This window comes from Megalobrama amblycephala, linkage group LG2, assembly GCF_018812025.1.
Source record: "Megalobrama amblycephala isolate DHTTF-2021 linkage group LG2, ASM1881202v1, whole genome shotgun sequence".
NCBI classification, from domain to species: domain Eukaryota; kingdom Metazoa; phylum Chordata; class Actinopteri; order Cypriniformes; family Xenocyprididae; genus Megalobrama; species Megalobrama amblycephala.
Genome location: NC_063045.1, coordinates 31,835,630 through 31,856,729, shown reverse-complemented (window position 1 = coordinate 31,856,729; position 21,100 = coordinate 31,835,630). Strand labels below are relative to the sequence as shown.

The following is a 21,100-nucleotide window of genomic DNA, read 5'->3' as shown; positions in this document are numbered from 1 at the left end:
TTATGTGACTATTATAAAAAAGAATTTGTAAATCCTCCTGTCACCTTGGGTATCATGAGAACTGCTGCACTCCGCTGGTTTAAGTCCTAGTTCAAAGGTAAAGGCCTGTTCATGACAACATGTGATTTGTCTGTTCCAACTAATGTGTAAAAAAAAATGACAGATGGGCAAAAGGAAGATGCATGTTCATTCTGACAGTAGATAGTGCTTTTAGGAAATTAGAAATACCCTGGTTATTCTGGGACACAAAGCTCTATGTAAATTTTGGATGCATAAAATTATTTTATGGACAAAACTGTGAACTACTTTTGGTACATCTAGTGTAAATTAGAAAAAATTGGCGTTTTACAGAATAGAACAAGCAACTAATCTGTTCAAAAATAAAATGTGCATATTGGCAAAATATATATAAAAAAATATATATATTTATATATATATATATACACACATACACACACACACAGTTGCAATCAAAATTATTCAAAATACAAGACATTTTGCTGCTGAGAACAAAATGTTATACAAACAATTAATCAAAGGCATCAGTAAACTATTATTTAAAGTATAATATTAACATGCATTTAAGTGATTCTGACAATGTAAAGTTGATAAAAAAATCAAACTGGCTCTAAACTTACAAAATTATTCAACCCCCAAAAGTCAAATTTTGTGCAGAATCTTTTATTCTTTATAACCTCCAATAAGTGCTTTAAAAAAAAAAAAAAAAAAATATATATATATATATATATATATATATATATATATTCTGATAATTAACTGATATGCTAAGGGACATGAGTTGTCTAAAAAAAAATCTAAACAATGCCCGTAAAATAATAAGTATTTCAAACTGTTGTTTTTTTTGTCCCTAACAGGGTGGACATTTTTGATCTATACTATTTAATTTATATTGTTTAATTAATTGTTGAATTTATTTACCTGAGCTTGACCAAAATCTTTTTTTCAAATATTTTACATCACCATATCATGATAAAAAATACAGAATGTCAGTAAGGTAAATAAATACATGAAATGAAGGGAAAAATAAAGCAAATGTATAACAATGAATATAATAATAACCAATAATAATAATGATATAAAAAAATAGTAAAAGTTTAACCAAATTCATATGGACAGAGCATAGTGTTATTTTTGACAACATAAAGGCTAAATGCAGTTTGATCAGCAGATCAGTTTTGTAACAGGCTGATCCATGCTGCATTATCAGAGAATAGAAAAATGCAAGTACAGTCCGCTTTTGCTACTGGGTCATGCTGTCCAGCCAGTTGGCTCTTTTGTTGGTGTTTGCTCTCAGAACAGTAGCCTAGTATAACTGACCGGATGTTAACAATATGTATAATATGTATAATAGGGCCTATATAATTATGTTCACCACAGCTCCTATTAAACTAATTTAAGTTCACTGGTGCAGATGACCTGCTTCTACACTACATCACTTCAAATGCATAGCAAACATTTATTTGCTTAATTTTGACCTTATTCTCAAAATATTACAACTTTATTCTTATAATCTTATGCTACATCCTAATTCACCTACTTATACTATGCCCTAAACAGGGGTGCCCAATCCTGTTCCTGGAGATCTACCTACCTGCAGAGTTCAGATCCAATCCTGATCCAACACAGGTAAATCTCCAGGAACAGGATTGGGCACCCCTGCCCTAAAATTATGTACTTTTTTGAGAAAAAGTGTAGTAGAATTGTAGGCAAGCTTTGGGACATACTACTTTGTCATAATTGCATCTTTAACAGACCGATCTATCACTTAGTTACGTGTATCCTGTCATTGTTTAAACTGCCTTGTCAACCATCTTGTCATACTTAAAATCCTCCACATTCAATTTAATTTAATTTCCTACTGTATCGGAGAGAAATGTAGTCACACATTGATCTGCCAGTCGTGGGTCTTTAATGCAGAGAACTCTCCCCATGAGTTCGCATAAAGATGCATAAAAGTTAATAACCAAAGTTATGAAAAGTTCATGATGTTGTTGCAGATTTGACGGAGATAACATTAAATTTAAAAAAATTCCCCCCTTCAGGTTAGATATTATTAATCACTTAAACCCCTTTATCTAAACCTTTCAACTTAAAGTCACCATGAAATCAAATTTGACAATACTTATTTTTTTGTGGAATATTGCTGTATTTATTATAAATTATTTATCCATACACTGCATTTTTTTAAATGCATGTGCTCTGTAATCTTTAATTAAAATAACTTCCCCTCCCTCTTGCAGCGAAATCTCTTCTCTTCTCTGATGATGAGGGCGGGACAACCTAAGATCCACCAATAGCAACCATCCAACCAATTCCTCATGGACAAAATCAAGCTTGATGATGTGACAGCCGAGATATGCAGCCTTCCAATTGCAAAGCACCCGAAGGTCCAGAAAGTAGGCCATTTTACAATCAGAGAGGTACAACTAATGTCGAAAAACTTTATTTGAAATTAAGAGAAAACATTGCATAACATCTCCAGATATTATTGTTCAGTTGCAGTGGTTTTATCTAGGCGCCTTTCAAGGAGCGTTGAGTTCACACGATGCATCATCAAAAACTGTCCATTTAAATGAAAGACGGGGATGTCATATCTGTATCTGTCAAACCAGACTCTATTCTCCGGAAGGGTGATATCAACCTCCAGCAGCTCAAACTGAAACAGTGAATGGCACACGCGCATTAAACAGATGTGATTAAATGAGTATGAGCGCAGTGTAAACAGAGTGATTGTCTTACCCTATGTTTATACGGCTCAAGTTCTTCTTTTGCTTCATCACACAAAGGGCACGGGTCCTGGAAAAGAGCCAGAGTCATCTGAACTCTGTGTAGCTCGCATGATCAAGTCATGCATATGTTAATGAATCAATGTTGCCTATAGTACATTGAAAGGAAGTACTACGGTCTTGAACTTCACAGGCTGTGCTGACAATATCATACTACGTCTACTATTTCTGCAATGTGCAGCTTTTGGTATGCACATAATGCACAAAATTTCTCCTTTTGTGTTTTAGTGAAGACAGAAGGCCATTGTTAAAATGAAAAATTAGGTGTGACAATTCAGCACAGGTAAAGCAAATATTAATGCAATTGAGCAATGAAATAGTGGGACATGATCAAACACATTGTTAGTGATTCTGTTCTAAAAAGTGAAGGAAGGAGTCCCAGATCTTATAAAATGTGCTTTGGTCTTCCATTGCTAAACTAGATGAGTAAAGTTTGATGACAAAGTTTGATGTTGGCTTGACAAAGCCTTGTCTAAAAGTTTGAAATAACTTTGAAAGCTTGGAGTTCGAAGGTTTTAATTAAAATTTTATTAAGAATAAAATGTTAACATGTTCAAGCACATTGCTAACTTGTTTTAACAAGTAACTAGCTTGATCATCTGGTTTATGAAAACCGTAAGTTTGATTGGTTAGAAAAGAAATAGCAACCCGAGTCAGAACAGTCGGAAAGTCAAACCCAAGTTTGGTGGTCATAGCTAGAAGGTTTTTGTTTGTTTGTTTTAGTCTTGGTTTGTTTTTGTTTGGTCTTGAAAGAAGATCAGTTTGTTTTTGTTTGGTCTTGGAAGAAGAAGCAGCAGCCAACATAAGAAGACAACAGACCTTAGTCAGGTTAGACGCCATACTGAATTGAACACGGATGTAAACGAGGCTGTGAGGGATAGACTTGCAGTCTTTACAAAAGCTATGTTTCCATCCAAATGTGTGAATTTAACTTGTGCGCTATTCACTATTAAGAGGCGTTTCAATCCAGTGAGTTGAAGAAAACAAAATCGTCACTTCCTGATAAACTGGTGCAAAATCTCACTAAGAAAAGTAAGAGAAGCCACTAATACTAATACACATACTAATTTTATTATTCATCAGAGTGCGCAGACGAAACACAATAAACGCTGTCATGTTATCTTTCAGAGACAGATGCCTGCTGTTTGGAAACATAGTCATGTAAGACAGTTCTGGGATGTAATTATACTGAACTCAGGCATTTCAGAACAACCAAAACAGCATTTCAGATGCTGTACAAAAAGATCGTCCACTGGTTACTCCATTTATGCAGTCCCATCGTTCAAAGTCATGATTTTTTTGATGCACATTGAGAAATTTATTCAGTAAATGTGTTTCCTTCCTAGTTTATGCACATGTTTTCTATTGGATAAAAAATTGATCAGACTCAAACGAGCGCATATGTTTTTTTATGCAGATTTTTAGAATTTATGTGCTTTTTACCATTTCCATCCAGCAGGATTTTTAAGCAATATCCCAAAATGTGCATAAAAATATATGGATGGAAACACAGCTATTTGCACACACAAGGTCCTAGATAATGTCATTTTCAACTCGCAACTTAAAGATTTGTCTACAGAAACTTTTTTTTCTTTTCAGAAAGACAACTGAACAACCAAAGATTTGTGGGGCACCACTGACTTCCATAGTATTTTTATTTATTTGTCCTTCAAAATATCTTCCTGTGTTCAGCAGAACAAAGAAACACATACAGATTTGGAACAACTTGAAGGTGAGTAAATGATGACAGAACTTTCATTTTTGGGTGAACTAACCCTTTAAGCTTTTCTGCATAAAAGTCTGTTATCTTTCGTAAGCCTTTCTGCATTCACAGCTTAAATCTAGAGTCTGATTTGCCAGTAATGTTCTAGTAATCCTGAAGACTTTGATTTTTCCAAGTGTGTTTGATCAGGGTTGAAGCTAAACTCTGATTTTAATTCACCTTTTCAAGTTATTAAAGTTATTTTTATGCACCAGTTGGCCATTTGAGACGACAAACACATTCTCTCAATTGTGAGCAATCATGCCCATCCCTACATGTGAGAGAGTGACATATATCTCTGAGACAGACAGCACATGTACCTTTGTAAAGAGTGTGAGGATGGGCAGCTGTTTTCTGGTGCAGAGGTGTCTGATGAGATTGCCAACACTGAAGAGCTTCTGGAAGATCAACATGACTGTAAATGACATGCATGAATATCATTACCCTGATCACTGTGAACATCCATGTATCATCATACAGTGTGTTACGCACTTCTAACATGTAAACAACATTTAAAGAGGAGTCCTAAAAGACTCATGTAGTGGAGACCAGAGGCCCGTTTCAGAAAGGACCCTACAATGACGGAAACTATGGGTTTTCTGTTTTAGAACAGGAGGTATCTCAAACCCGAGAAAGCAGGGTAAGTCAAGCCCTTTCCTGAAAGAGAGATAACTTATACTCAGAGTCAGTTACCCTGGTAACTTACTCTGTGAACCTAACCCGGGAGCAGGTTTTCTTCGGTAAGCCCAAAGTTTCTTTCAGTCTCCTCCTCCTCCCTTTTAAAGTGCAAGCGATGTTTAAATATTCATTCATTCATTCATTCACATGGCAAAAATGCTTTTCTTACTGAGTATTTTTGTCTTATGTCAAGTACAAATATCTAAAAGTTCTTAAATCAAGACGTATTTTCTATATAAGCAAAATGATATAAGATATTTATGCTTGATTCCAGAGGGAGTAAATTTAAGTAAAATTATCTGCCAGTGGGATCGTAATATCGGAGCTCCATTTATCACAGCTTTTCATAGTCGTGGTGCACGTACTTAACTCAGTCAACCTACTCAGAGTTGATTGAACTAATTAATTTATGCTGTTCTGAAACCAAAAACTCAGAGTTTACTATCTCATGCTAAGTCAACTCAGAGTTCAAGTTTGAATTCAGGGCTGGTTGAACCTCCTTATTGAAACGAGCCACAGGGCAAGTTGGCACAGAGGCTAGCCTACTATAACAACTAGCTTATATTTGTAAACTAGGTAATTGTGTTGTTATTTCAGTAATGGAGTATTTTTCATAATTAGTTTGGAGCAAGTTGTCATATGTGTGATACGTGTTTTCACGTAATTTTATGTGGGTCATTACAGGGTTAATTAGGCTACAATTTCTGAAAGGCCAAAACAAAGCCTTAGATTTTCTGGGTAAAACTTAATATAAGACTTAATTTATTAACATTAGTTAACCACATTAGAATAACATAAACTAACAAGGACCAATATTTTTACTGCATTTATTAATGGTAATCTCAACATTTACCAATACATTTTTAAGATCAAAAGTTGTCTCTTGTGTTGTAATAGTAATAGTTAATGAACTAATATTAATATATTCTAATAAATGTGGTAAAAAAATATTTCTCATTGTTAGTGAACTTATTGTAAAGTGTTACTCACTTCTGTATCTTTTTACACTTTTTACATATTTGCTGTTTCTTGGATTTTGTTTTGAATTGTTTCTGTTATGGGAAAAACTGTTAAGGATTTATTATTATACATTTACAGATATGTTGTGGAACATGGCTGTTTTTTGTTTGTTTGTTGTACTTTCAAATAGCCCACAACAGAGGCCATTGTGTGTTAAAGAACCGTTTCATTGATTTTAATGTTTCTGTAATCAGTGCTTATTAAAGGTTTACAAACCTTTCTTTTCACTTAAGTGAGTGCGCTTAACTACCTTGACATCGTGTTGGTACGGGCACCTATAATGTCACCTTATCTTTGACTAGGTAGCTCACTAAGATTTGAGCTACAGCCAATGATTAGCCTTAGCATCGGGTTATGTTAATGAACACTGTTCGTTATTTATCTTTATGGGATTTTAAGAGTTTACGCTAGATTATCATTGCTGTTGTTACTCCTATTATCATTATCTGACATACCATCAGAAAAAATCAGCTATACAAAAACTCTTACCAATCTGTTGTTCCTCACTGTAAAGGATTTACTTCCTGAATCGTCGCTGACTTACCGAAGGCTCTGTCCCAAATGGCACACTTCATGCACTTTCGGTCTTGTTGACTTACAATGGCTGTCGCGTGCGCGTGTCCGTATAGTCTACGAGACCGTAGAGCAGTGGTTCCCAACCCTGGGGTCGCGACCCCCACTAGGGGTCGCTAATAATTTTCGAGGGGTCGCCAGTCGCCAATCTTTTTTTTTTTTTAAAGAGCACGATAAATTAATTCTGATTAAAATAATTCTGAAAAAAAAAAATGTAAAAAAATTAAACATGACAAAAAAAAAATCCTTAACGCCGAGAATTTTGCAACATATCGCGAGAGTGGGAAGATACAGACGTAACTTCGAAAAAAAAACGAGGCAAAGAGAAAATATGGCAAAGCGGCGAGGAGAAGATAAAAATGAATGCGCTAAAAAGAAAACAAGGCCTTATTTAGACAGTTATCTTGAATTTGGTTTCATTGAAGCGATGGACAAGGTGAGAATTGAGTGTGTAATCTGTGGTGAGAGACTAGCGAATGAAAGCATGAAGCCCTGCAAACTAATGAGACATCAGAGCACCAAACACCCACAGACGGTGGGTAAACCTACAGAATTTTTCCTGAGGAAAAAAGAACTTGTTATGTCAAATAGACCCCAGAACATAATAGATGTTTTTACAAGAGCTGGAAATGAAAATAGACAGGCAACGGTTGCATCCTTCGAGTGCGCTCTCTTAATTGCCCAATCAAAAAAGCCACACACCATCGGGGAAACTCTGCTCAAACCCGCATGTGTAAAAATGGCAGAAATAATGTGCGGGGCACAGGCAGCTTCAAAACTAAAAACTGTACCTCTGTCTAATAATACAATAAAGCACAGAATCGACAGAATGGCAAATGATGTTGAGAACACACTGATTGAAAAGTTAAAGATGCACCCATTTTCCATCCAACTTGACGAAACGTCTACTGTGGCGGATGAAGCAGTCCTCATTGCATATGTGCAGTACGTTGATGACTCCGAACTAAAGCAGGACATACTTTTGTCGACTAATTTGTCTACAACAACACGAGGAGAAGATATTTTCCACGCGATTGACACGTACTTCACAAAGAATCAGATTCCCTATAATAATTTAGTCGCATGCTGCACTGATGGAGCTGCTTCAATGATGGGAAAAAACAAGGGCTTCAATGCACGTTTGAAAGAAAAAGCACCCTACTGTCTTGTGTTTCACTGTATGATACACCGTCAAGCCTTGGCCAGCAAACACCTCTCTGATGAACTTAATGAAACAATGAAGACAGTTGTAAAGATCGTTAACTTTATAAAAGCCCGCCCGGTAAACAAGCGAATCTTTGCGGAGCTGTGTGAAGATGAGGTGCATCAGACACTCCTCCTTCATACCGAAGTGCGCTGGCTATCAAGAGGCCAAGTGTTGGTTCGTTTTATTGAACTAAAAGAAAAAATAAAAGAGTTCCTGAAAATGAACAATCAGAAGCTGTTTGACGAAATGACAGATGCATTTCTCATCAGAACGTCATACTTGGCGGATATTTTCAGCCTCTATAATGAAACAAACAAGCGCATGCAGAGCGCGGATGCAAATGTGCTGGAATGCAAGGAAATTATTGACGCATTTGTGCATAAAGTGGACTTTAGGAGGAATAAGCTGATGAAACGAGACCTACACCATTTTCCATCACTTCTTAAACAGACCGGGGAAATTTGCCTGAATCCTTGAGCAAGGAGTTCATACTTCACATGGAACGGCTACAGAAAGAGATGACGTCACGGTTTTCGGATGTTGATGAACATGTCGCTAAATGCGCATGGGTAATGGATCCATTCACTGCGCAGGAGGAGGACGTGGAGTATTTACAAGCGGAGGACGAGCTCTTGGATATCAAGTCTAATTCTCTTCTGAGGAGATTCTTCAATGAACACGGGTACAAACGGTTCTGGCTGGTGAAAGGACCTAACGTCGCACCCAAGCTTGCGCACCATGCTACAACCAGACTCATCCTGCCATTCGCCACAACATACCTGTCCGAGACTGCTTTTAGTTCTCTGGTAACCATCAAAACGAAGGCACGCAACAAGCTGGATGTGCACCATGACTTTCGTATGGCTGTCACGAAAATCATGCCTAATATACAATCTCTAGCCCTGGATATGCAGGCCCAGACTTCACATTAAATAGTCACATTAAAACAATTAAATAAGGGCTTTAATTCAACCAGGAACAAGAGAAAAGGCATGAAAAAACATAACTTACAATATGTAAATATTTATTATGCAGTGGTTATTGTTGTGTTTTAATTGGTGAATGTTTTTAGTTTTTAGAATGCAAAACAAAAAATACATTAATTCTCTGAATAAGTGATATTCATGTTAGTAAATTTTAATTTGCTTCTGTTTGTTCATCAGTTAAAAAGCACAGGCTGAAAACAAAAGTCGGTCATTGTGAACCCTTGCATGTTGTTACACGTTTAAGGTAATAAGTGAAATGGATAGATTTGATATTTACGCTAACAGATTAAAATGTGCTGTTATTTGCTCAACGGGTTTAGGAAAATAAATGGAATCTGTTGTTGGAAAAACTCAGTAGTTGCAAGTTGCAGTTAATTGTTTGCATTCTGGTGTTATTAAAAACTTAAACAACTGACAGTCACATTAAGCTGATGTCTATACTGGTGTATTTGAATGGGGGGGGGTCATGGGGTCGTTAAGATTTTTCAGTGTTAAAATAGGGGTCTCTTGAAAAAAAGGTTGGGAACCACTGCCGTAGAGGTTCCCATTTGTCAATTTTAGGTCTCAGAAGGGTGCTTCCCGACAGTCAAAGCGGCGCTACGTCACGAAAGTGCGGACTCGTAGGAAAACCACGAGTGTTTAGGGTGCCATTTGGGACAGGGCCGAAATTGTGCCCCGAAATCTCGAGATGCGGATGATCCAGCAAACACAGTACGTTGTGACGACGTCGTCAGTTAGTCGTCATTTGGTCAGCGTGACATTACTTTATGACAACATTGTGAGGACGTCGTGGTAATGTTCCATTTTTTAGAATCTTGGCTAACGTTCCAGAAACGTCGCGGGCACGTCCTCAAAAGACGTCGCTGGTTAATACCACGGAGAACGTTGTAGCGACGTGGTCCATAGGTCTCCTGATAACTTTCCAGATATTGCATTAAGCCAACATTATGTTTGTTAATATGGCATTTGGATATTATGAGTAAATTTAATTGATTCAAGCTTTTTAAACGAATCGACATAGTTTTATTTATATTTGAGATATACCTAATAGCCTACTACATATTCATAAAATATTTGCCAGCAAAACTACCTAACATTTACTTAATAAATTGTGATTATTCATATGTTTGTGAACAAGAGGTTTACTGAATGACAACGTTGTGAGGACGTCGTGGTAAAGTTCCATTTATTTATTTTTTTAAGAATCTTGGCTATGGTTCCAGAAACGTCGCAGGCACATCCTCAAAAGACGTCGCTGGTTAATCCCACGGAGAACGTTGTAGCGACGTGGTCCATTGGTCTCCTGATAACTTTCCAGATATGTAACTTTTTGTGTTAAAAATTTACAAAAATTATACAATGGGAATGTACAACATGAATACATTTTCCAAACCGTGTTTTTGTTGTACCCTGAATCATTATGGTACACCCAGAGCCGTTGAAAAACAGAGTTCCGACCGGTTCCGACACTCCCATAGACCTCCATAGGAACTTTGGAATGCGGAAGTAACGCGTGTCGTGGAGCGGCCGATAGTTCCAAACACTGATAGTTCCAAACACTGATAGTTCCAGCGCTGAAACCCATTCATTTTCAGTGATTCTGAAGATCGCTCGCTGGTAAGTTGATGAAATTACTGCATTTTTGACATTTGAACGCATTACCTGACCTCTCATGAATCTAGTCAATAGTTGTATTTTATGTAACCAGCTTTAGTTAATGTTTATTGTAAGTTAATAACGTTAGTCAGACTCTAATTGCAGCTAGCTTAAGTGACCAACACTTCACTAACTTTAGCTACCATAACCTGACGTCAGTTGGGCTACATTTACCTTTTACAAGTTCGTTGTCAAACAACGTTTATCTTCAGTTATTAGATTTGTTGTTAATGTTAGCAACACGACATGTTAGCTGCCAGTTCATTAAAGTACCAGAGAATAACACAGTAAGGAGGTTGCATACACTTAGTGGCCACTATATTAGGAACACCTTTACAATCTAATGTAATGTAATACAAAAGCTCTACCATGAATTCTACTTTAATGAAGTTTATAATCAGCCAGAAATGTGTAAATTCAGTACTGAGGTCATAGTTAAAGGTGATGTTTCACTTTATTGTGTTCAGATGGGTTTCTTATTTACATACATGAGGTGACCAGAATATTAAACACATCTGAATAGAAAGCAACAAGTGCAAAAACACCCCCACAAACTATGACCTCAATGCTAAATCATCATTACATTTACACCTCTATGACAGCATAATAATAAAAAAATAATAATCTTTTCCCTTATTTGCATAATTTCTTGGATGAGCAAAATAATCACACAGCTTCTTCCATAATGTTATTGTGTGGAAGAATAAAAATTTGAATAACAATAGTGGTTTGTATATAGATATGTATTTTTTTTTCTCATTTAATTTTATCTGTACTGGATTACAGAGCCAAAATAACAGAAATCATGACAAATGTCTAAATAGTTATGGACCGAACTGTAGATGTGTTCTCTCACTTCTGTAAAGTCAACCTCATGAAAATGTTTTGAAGACGTGTATTTAATCTGTCCTTCAATGTATTAACCTTAATACTGTTTCCTCTTTCTTCACAACTCCCAGTTCTGTCCAGGAGCAGCAGGTTTGATTCGACTCCAGACCCGTCTCCTCTGGGGCCTGACACAGGCCCTGTTTTCACCTGGAGTTAAGATGTGTCAATCGGATCACAAGTGGACGAGGGAGACGCATACACGTTTACACTTGGTGTTTTAATCCATCTCTTTTGTCCTCTTTCAACCACGATTTCTTCAAGGGGGTGGGTAAATGTATGGGTTTTTATAGATCTTTCAATCTAATAGACAAAATAAGCTTGAGCAGTTTACATATGAACACACCCAGAGATGACAGGAAAACATACAGAGAGCATCAGTGTTTGTTTCTACTCTGACAGCCGCAAGACCAGCTGAACGCAGTGAGTGTGTGTTAGAAATCAGGAATGGTGAGAGAACATTGTGCTTGGTACATTTTTCATCTTCAAACCAAACTTGGGTCTTTAGCCAACAAAGTTTAAATCCAATCTAGCTAGCGTGCTTCCCATAATGTTTACACATTAGGTCAGTAGGCGGAGAGTAGACAGTCTTTAGTGGCGGTTCGAACACATTCGACCACGTTTACACTATGAAAGCAGTCCAGTCAAATGCATTTTCAAATACCTCTGGAAGTGGTTGAAAGTGGACAAACTCAAACCGTTTTAGACTCCATTTACACCTGTATTTAGTGTCATCCACTTCAGATTAGCCAGAACACATCTTAACACCAGGTGGAAACAGGCCCACAGTCTGCTTCTGGCAGTGGAATGCTCTCACCCAAAAAGTAACTATAGCATTACTTATAGTGTGGAGTTTGAATGCTTTTGTTATCAATGTATTTATAAGCATTCGACTGATTCTTGATTCACCACCAGGTCTCCAGATCATCATACGGCTGCGCTGGAAGAATGTAATGGCTATTGTGAAAACTTCTATTCCTTTTCTGGCCTGCTTTCTGCCATCTTTCTCTCCCTGTAGGAAGTCAAATGAGTTTCTTTGAAGACAGAACATTCAAGGAAAAGTTACCTACCCTCTCTCTGGATATAATATATAATTAAATGTTTTGTTGAATGCAATTGGTTGCCTTGTATATTTTTCAATGTTGACCAAACTTCTTTCTTGACTTAAACTGAGCAGCTTCATTCATTGATATTAACTTGTTGTGCATGTTTATGTAAATGTGTCTTAACATAACGCAACATTAGGATGTTAGTAATATTTATGACCATAGAAGCATGAGAAAAATATATACAGTACATGCTGTAAATGTATACCTTATGGGAGCAGCCCCTTTAAACGCTCACAAAAAATTAATTCAATTCAAAAGGCTTTATTTGCATGAAAATAAATAAATAAATAAATAAATATATCATATATATCAATTAAAAATTAATTCAATTCAAAGGGGCTTTATTTGCATGGATATATATATATAATATAACATACTACATATGTTTGTATGTATTTGTGTGTGTTCTGATTAATGGTTTAGCCTATGTTTAGGGAAGGACATGATGAAGGGGTACATTAGCCATACTGAAATGAATCCAGTTAACAGAAATGCTAACGTTATGGATCGTATTTAGGAACATTGTTAATTCACTCCGTAACCATCTCTCCAGTAGCCTACATTTTAACAGACCACACTGTTATATAATGCCGTCTCTCTTTCACTCTCCAGATACAATACACTACTGTAAGTGTAGTCAACGTAGTAATCAGTTTTATGCGTTAATATTTACCGAAAAATTGCTGCAAATACAGTAGTTGCTGTTTATGTATTTTACGTTATGGGAGCAGCCCCTCTTCCCTCCAAAATTAAACACAAATACTGATTAATGCTGTTTCCGCCACTCCCGGAGAAAAAAAAAGATATCATATGTATGTAATGTAAGTGTCAGCGTAATAATCAATGTATATTATGCGTCCATGTTTACGGATAATTGCTGCAAATATAGCTACAGCTGTCTGTCCCGCTTAAAACCATTTAAACTGGTTGACGGCGCGCATGTTTTTGGAACTATTGAGAGCTACACGAACCGCGTGGCGGCGAGATCAAAGAGTGTCGCAACTCTCATATTTAACGGCTCTGGGTACACCTAGATAAGTGTTTATATTCGGACTATTTTAGACCAGTCTGGTAGGAACCGCTGCGGAGTAGCACAAATACCTGCGTGATTCGTCATAGACATAAACAGAGAGAAGTAGCTCCGGCTACAATGTTCTTCCGCAAGATGCATGCCGTTCTGTTTAACCGTTAGAGCGCCAAAAGTTATGGACATGTTTATATATTATATGTTGTGTTTGTGAATGAAGGAGATTTATTGGATGGGGCACGCGCGAGACAAATTCGAAATTTTAAATGAGCAAGTCTAACGGTCTTTCGGAGAATCTTGAGTACTGCGCATGCGCATCATTTTGTTCTGTAACGGTCGACTTCCAGCAGACGGACACGGAGTAAAAGGTAAGCCCTACAAATCTGCTTTTATTCATCGTTTTTGCCCATGTGACACTAAATATCACTTGTGATGAGTAATGTTAGTGCAGTGTTTTTGGTTTTCTAAATGTATTTCATAAATAAATTATGTTTGGTTAATGTGCGCACGAGCGCTGTCCCCGTGAGGCGGTCTGAGGTAACGGTAGCGTTAACGTTAAAATTATCTGAGACGCAGTTTTATATATTTTTTTTAGTTATTTTAAGTGTAACGTTCACTATTTAATGCTATAAACGGCAGAATAATCAATTATATTCGTTAAACGGCAACTGTAGTAAAGTGTTTTTTAATTTTAGACCCTGCCTGGCCTCCTTGAAGCTCATATGAACCATATTGAAAATTCAATAAAATCTGTATAAAACGGGTAATCAGACACGGTTAATCACTTCACGATTTGTTTACTTAAATTCTTTGTAATGACAATGAACCAGCCAAATCAATGATTTAGAGTTGTTTATAACAAAATATTCTCGTTTGTCGCCGCACTTACTGGTTTAACGTGAACGTTATGTGTGGGTCTGTTCATTCTAATAAATCTAACATACTTTTTATTTTCAGCAGCTGGAGGAGAGACAGCCTGTGCAGCAACAACAAGACAACAATGATTATAAGCAGGGGTGGGTATTAAATTAGTTTCTGACTTGTTCAGTACCAGTAGATATTTATAAGGTCCTGGGCTAATGGTGCTGCTATCGGTATGTATGTAACGTTCAGTCATTAATTGCCCTTTATGTACAACCACATATCATTCAGATAATCTCCAGGTGGACTGAACGGGTCCAGGATCAAGAGATCATTCATCATGCAGACCATGTTCCAGGAGAAGCAGCGTATACTGGGTGAACAACTATGCCTCATTTTTCCAATATCACTTAGGTAAGACTAAATGGATTTAAAGTGATTTCAATCATGGTCATTTGTTTCAGGTCTGCTTGATCATTTCGTTGTCCTGGATGTGAGAACATGGTCAAAAGGTGTGTCAATCAGCATCCAGCCATAAAAGCAGCCTTCTCGTTAAAGGGTTAGTTCTCCCAAAAATGAAAATTCTGTCATTTATTACTTACCCTCATGTCGTTCCACACCCGTAAGACCTTCGTTAATCTTCAGAACACAAATTAAGATATTTTAGTTGAAATCCGATGGCTCAGTGAGGCCTCCATAGGGAGCAATGGACACTTCTTCTCTCAAGATCCATAAAGGTACTAAAAACATATTTAAATCAGTTCATGTGAGTACAGTGGTTCAATATTAATATTATAAAGTGACACGAATATTTTTGGAGCGCCAAAAAAACTAAATAACGACTTATTTAGTGATTGGTTGATTTCAAAACACTGCTTAAAGGAAGCATCGGAGCACAGATGTATCAGTGTGTCGAATCTGCTGTACGGAGCGCCAAAGTCACGTGATGTCAGCCGTTGGCAGTTTGACACGCGATCCGAATCATGATTCGACACGCTGATTCATTTATGCCCCGATGCTTCATGAAGCAGTGTTTTGAAATTGGCCATCACTAAATAAGTCGTTATTTGTTGGGTTTTTTTGGCGCTCCAGAAATATTCTTGTCGCTTTATAATATTAATATTGAACCACTGTACTCACATAAACTGATTTAAATATGTTTTTAGTACCTTTATGGATCTTGAGAGAGGAAGTGTCCATTGCTCCCTATGGAGGCCTCACTGAGCCATCGGATTTCAACTAAAATATCTTAATTTGTGTTCTGAAGATTAACAAAGGTCTTACGGGTGTGAAACGGCATGAGGGTAAGTAATAAACGACAGAATTTTCATTTTTGGGTGAACTAACCCTTTAAAAGGCTCAGGAGGACAAACAGGTAATTCACAGGGTTGAATTTCACAATTCAATTACTCACAGAGACAAGGAGATGTTAATAATTCTGAATTTGAGGGGTCAGCAATTTTACTATTTGATACATTTACACTTTTTATTTAATTCAGAATGAAATCATTGTGATTGATGAATCTGAATATAGGTGATGTGTACATTTATTTAGAAATCGGATTTGATATTTTAAAATGCACTGTCTGTCCAAAATTAACAGACTTTCCCGCTGTTGGTGCATATTAACCATCATCCTGTCATTGTTTCTTTTCTGTTTCAAAAAGCAGACTTTATATTTATCATTCCAGGTCCTGATTAGGAGACGCAGAGAACATGAAGCTATGTGCCGTGCTGCTTATATTTATCAAGCAGTAAAAATGCTCAAAACTAAACAGAAGCATTTTGAAATTTTATGACAACCGTCATTTATTACACTGCATTCATTCAACAAAAATGGTTACACATGCTTTACACTTTCAAATTTCAGTTTTTAATCTGATCAAGTGTTTACATGTCCTATCGAACAGATTAGAAAAGGTTTAAATCACCCCTTACAATCAGAATGAAATTTTAAAATCTGATTTGGCAAATTTATTCTGAATGACATGGTTGCATGTGACTTAAAGGGATAGTTCACCCAAAAATTAAAATTCTGTCATCATTTACTCACCCTCAGCTTGTTCCAAAGCTGTATACATTTCTTCTGTTAAAAACCACCATTGACTTCCATAGTTTTTTTTTTTTTTTCTACTATGGAAGTCAATGTTGGCCCAAAGCAGCCTGGTAACAAACTTTCTTTAAAATATTTTATATAGCTTTGGAACAAGCTGAGGCTGAGTAAATTATGATAGAATTTTCATTTTTTTGGTGAACTATCCCTTTAATTCGACTGTGCAACTAGTCCGATTACAAATTAATTATTAGGGTCCATGTAAATGCAGCTATTGTATAGTCCCAAATGATACACAATCACATCACATAGGCTGCTTGGCAACCCTATAACTTTTTTAAATCTGAAGCTATAGCAGCAACATTTGCTGTGTTTACATGGGCTCTAATAATCAGACTTTAATCAGACTAGTAGCACAGATGGAATAAAAAGTCACATGTAACCACATTAGTTGAAATGAATTGGCCGGGTCCAATTGACATTTCATTCGGATTGAAAGGGCATGATTAAAGCTTTTTTAAAATCTGTTTGATTAAAACTGTTTGAATCAATTCGACTATAAAATACAATCCAAAATCTCCTTCCTCTCATCATCTCATCCGCAAGCTTCTTGTTTTCGGCGTTGAAAGGGGCATTTTTACTGCTTGATAAATATAAACAGCATGGCACAAAGCTTAATGTGCTCATCGTCTCCTAATTAGAACCAATAATAGATAAATGTTAAGTCTGTTTTTAAAACGAAGAAAAGCTGTGTAGTGCAGTCGTGCAATGTACCAACTGCTTTTACATGATTATCGGGTTAACTAACTTGTATGCAAGGGCTCACAAACTACTGAGTGCTCAAACTTACAAAGTGTACACCTGCCTAAAGGGTTAGTTCACACAAAAATGAAAAAAAAAAATTTACTCACCCTTATGTCATTCCGAACATGCAAGAATGTGTTGTTCATCTTCGAAACATAAGTGAAGATATTTTAATGAGATCTGAGAGTTATCTCCCTCAATTTACAGACCATGCAACTAACACTTTGACACTTCAAAAAGTTCATAAAGAGATTGTAAAAGTGATCCATATGAATGGAGCAGTTTAGTCCAAATTTGAACATGAACTTCAAAGAGACTTGTTCGCTTAATGCAATATACAGTTTGAGTTTACACTTTTATTCACATATAAACATTAATTAGCGAACATAAATGGAAGCTCAACTGTACTTGTTTGTATATGCACTTGTGTATTAAATTTGTTCATTATATAAAGTGATCGAGTTTATTCAGAAAATTTGGACTAAACCTCTCAATATTCATTAGATTAGATTTACGATCTGTATGAACTTTTGTTTTAAACATCAAAGTGGCAGTTGTGTAGACTGTCAATGGAGGGACAGAAAGCTTTCAGATTTCATTTATCTTTATTTGTGTTTTGAAGATGAACGAAAGTCTTAACAGGTTTGGAACGACATGAATTCATGTCATGATAAAAACAAATAATGTTGTAACTCACAATATATACATGATATTTTAATGATTTCAAAATACTATCAAAAATTTAAAAAAAACTTCATAATCACAATTCATTTAGGCTACATGAAATATGCCCTTACTGTATTTTTTCTTAAAATATTTTTTTCTTGCTTTCGTGTACAGAAAGATGTATTTTTGAGGAGGCTGCAACAACGACTAAAGGCAGGGACACACTTAACGACTGTAAGGCCGATTATAAATAAACTAATAAACTGATCTTGCCCAAACACGTCGAGTCAGAGCCAGTTGCGGTCAGTCTGTTTATAATCTGTAAGTATTTAAATCCACTTCAGTCGAAGGAAACAGTTTTTAAGTGTGTTGATTTCAGTCTTAGAATGTTTCTTCTAGTCGTTCAGTGTGTCCCCAGCTTGAAGTAATCGTTAAAATGTAAGTTCTTTGAGAATTTGTGCACTGTTTATTATCTAAATGTAATAATGTACACTGCCAATCAAAGATATTGAGATTTGGAAGATGTTGCAAAATTTAATTTATTCCTTTGATGGAAAATTTTCGGCATCATTTTTCTAGTCTTCAGTGCCACTTGATCTTTGATCATTCTAATATGCTGAATAGAGGTTATGCATCGACGTCACTTTCCCGCCGAAAACGCGCTCCCTCAGCTGGACTGAGTGGCTAAAAAACCTGCCGCATGACTGGATTTAATTGGGGAAACTGCAAAAACTCGAGTAAAACAAACGATTACACTAAAGGTTGGACTCGAAAGTGTTCCTTGCAACTTGTCAAATAAACCTAATCCATGGATATTGACATGCAGCCAGGAGTCGTGTTTCCTAACATTTATATGTGCCTGATTTCAACGCCGGGGAAATACATAAAGCAAATCTGCCTGTGAATATTTTATATAGCTACAATATAGGTAGGTTTAAATCCGAGTAATCACTTATATCAATGTTATATCGTCATATTGTCCAGCCCTAAAACTAGTATAGTTTTACAGAATAGTTTTTGTCAGTGTTTATTTAAAAACACCCAATTATGCAGAATATAAGATGGAAAATATTTAATTGATGAGTTGTCAACATAATATATAACAATAAAATATATACGGTATGTTTTTACCTAAAAATCCAACAATTCCACACAAAATGATAACTGCAAATCCATGTTTCTCTGCTGGAGTCCAGCTGTTTCTGTGAATTGCAGTGATCCATTTGCTTCTTTTTTCTGTAGCTTTCGGCAGTCTTTAAAAATATACCTCAGGTTTTGTGTCAAAGCTATTTGTACAGTCAGTCGCAAAGCTCTTTCCTGTTTTGGATGTGTTTTTTGTGTTTTTCACGACATTCACGCTGAAAACCAATGCTGCCACTCAGTCTTTTGCCACTCAGTGGGCGTGACCGCAGTCGTAACAGTCGACGGTGACGTCACGTGCATACCCTCTATTGATGCTGGACATTTCTTTTGAAATGTGCTGCTTCATATGTTTGTGTTCTTGAGCATCAAATCATCATATTAGAATGATTTCTGAAGGATCATGTGACACTGAAGACTGGAGTAATGATGCTGAAAATTCAACTTTGATCACAGGAATAACTTACTTTTAAAAATAGATTAAAATAGAAAACAGTTAATAGTAAAACTATTTTAGAATATTATTATTTTACTGTATTTTTTCATCAAATGCTGCCTTGGTAAGTAGAAGAGACTGCTTTCAAAAGTAAAAATGCAACTTCTAACAATGTAATTCAACCTTTCAGCTGCCAGAGGAGGATGATGATGGCAGTGGTGACCGAGGTGACAGTGCAGCTCAGGATGAAGAAGAGGAGGAACATGTAAGTTAAACATGCTTTCCTCATACCTTTCTAACAAACAATAAACCTGACTACAATAACTACTATAATATATATTTTTTTTACTTCCAGTTTGTAAAAATCCAAAGTGAATATATAGAGACCATCCTCCTATCCTTGCCTCAGAAGAACCTGAGAAAGACCCTCTTCCTCTTCTCTCACAGCTCTCCATCATCTACCTCTACAACACTGATGGCAAGAGTGTTATACACAGCTGAGGACACGGTAATGAAAGATCTCAAATTCTTCCTGAGAAAGTCCGCATGTTCATTTTCTTGAACAAAAACTGTACATGTATTTTTGGGTGGGCCAAACTATTATTTGAAGAAATGCTAAAAATCTCTATATTGTTCTTTATACATATCTTACTCTTTATGAATGTCATCTTCTGGATTTTTTTTAGTTTTTGAGAAGCTCAAGGACTATATATGTTTGGTAATTGTAATATTGTTTGGCAGTAAAGCAGTATTAAAGCACATTACCTCAGTATATTTGTTCAACGCTGCTCAACGCTGCTGCCTGCTGTCTGACCTACGTTTGGAGCTTCGTGGAGTTTATCCTAAATCCTTCTCTTTATTCCTATTCACATAATATAACTTTCTTATTTTTCACTAGATTACCTATTGCATAGTATTACTAAACGGAACGATTTATTACTAGTAATCTACCAGCGTAATCACCTAGTGTTAGCCATAGCCCGCTAGCCTGCTAGCTACCGTCTACCTTCTTTTTTCCTCTAAACCAACCTTCCTTGTCGATTTAATGGCGGATTTATCCGATGTATGTTATTCTGATCTGTCCTCGCCAGATCGGGAAGCTGTGGAGACGTTGCTGCCCGGCATTCATCGATCCACCGCGAGGTACAGCGTCCCGCACATCACCCTTGCCCCAGGCACTGGCAAGCGACCGAGACATCCAGCCAGCGAGTCCCGTGTGCGTTGCAGTTTTTCGGACGGCGTTCATCAAACACACGGTCAGTCATGTCCGACGATTATCATGTGTATTAAATGTAACATGTACAGCTTAGCTCTTTCTGTCAGCAGTGAGACTTACACATGTGATAAATGCAGGGATATTGTCAGGCTGACAGAGAGAATCTCAGAATTAGAGACACGCATCCAAACTTTAATTGAGGATAGTGAGAATG

At 36.6% G+C, this 21,100-nt stretch overlaps 1 protein-coding gene and 1 long non-coding RNA gene across 16 annotated transcripts; one reads left to right on the top strand and one right to left on the bottom strand.

Annotated features, from left to right (window-relative positions):
- Positions 1-2,448: 2,448 nt before the first annotated feature.
- lg2h5orf63 (linkage group 2 C5orf63 homolog) lies at positions 2,449-10,567 on the bottom strand. Of its 7 annotated transcripts, none has more exons than XM_048170608.1 (5): positions 9,574-9,704; positions 6,812-6,913; positions 4,890-4,984; positions 2,761-2,817; positions 2,449-2,677 (listed from the first exon to the last, which is right to left on the bottom strand). In XM_048170608.1, the coding sequence occupies exons 2-5, from the start codon at positions 6,840-6,842 to the stop codon at positions 2,507-2,509; spliced, it is 354 nt and encodes a 117-aa protein (XP_048026565.1). In that variant the 5' UTR covers positions 6,843-6,913; positions 9,574-9,704; the 3' UTR covers positions 2,449-2,506. The 7 variants fall into 7 exon arrangements, with proteins under 7 accessions (XP_048026565.1, XP_048026583.1, XP_048026592.1 ...); XM_048170626.1 differs by lacking the exon at positions 9,574-9,704 and adding an exon at positions 5,276-5,345 and having other exon boundaries at positions 6,757-6,907; XM_048170635.1 differs by lacking the exon at positions 9,574-9,704 and adding an exon at positions 5,276-5,345 and having other exon boundaries at positions 6,812-6,889.
- Positions 9,614-20,821, top strand: LOC125255423. Of its 9 annotated transcripts, XR_007181900.1 has the most exons (11): positions 10,515-10,650; positions 11,649-12,398; positions 12,490-14,078; positions 14,668-14,726; positions 14,863-14,948; positions 15,036-15,083; positions 18,269-18,415; positions 18,494-18,532; positions 19,861-19,935; positions 20,026-20,178; positions 20,762-20,796. It is a non-coding gene; the product is annotated as an uncharacterized LOC125255423 (long non-coding RNA). The 9 variants fall into 9 exon arrangements; XR_007181897.1 differs by lacking the exons at positions 18,269-18,415; positions 18,494-18,532 and adding an exon at positions 9,614-9,744 and having other exon boundaries at positions 10,237-10,650; XR_007181898.1 differs by lacking the exons at positions 18,269-18,415; positions 18,494-18,532 and adding an exon at positions 9,688-9,825 and having other exon boundaries at positions 10,237-10,650.
- Positions 20,822-21,100: the final 279 nt, after the last annotated feature.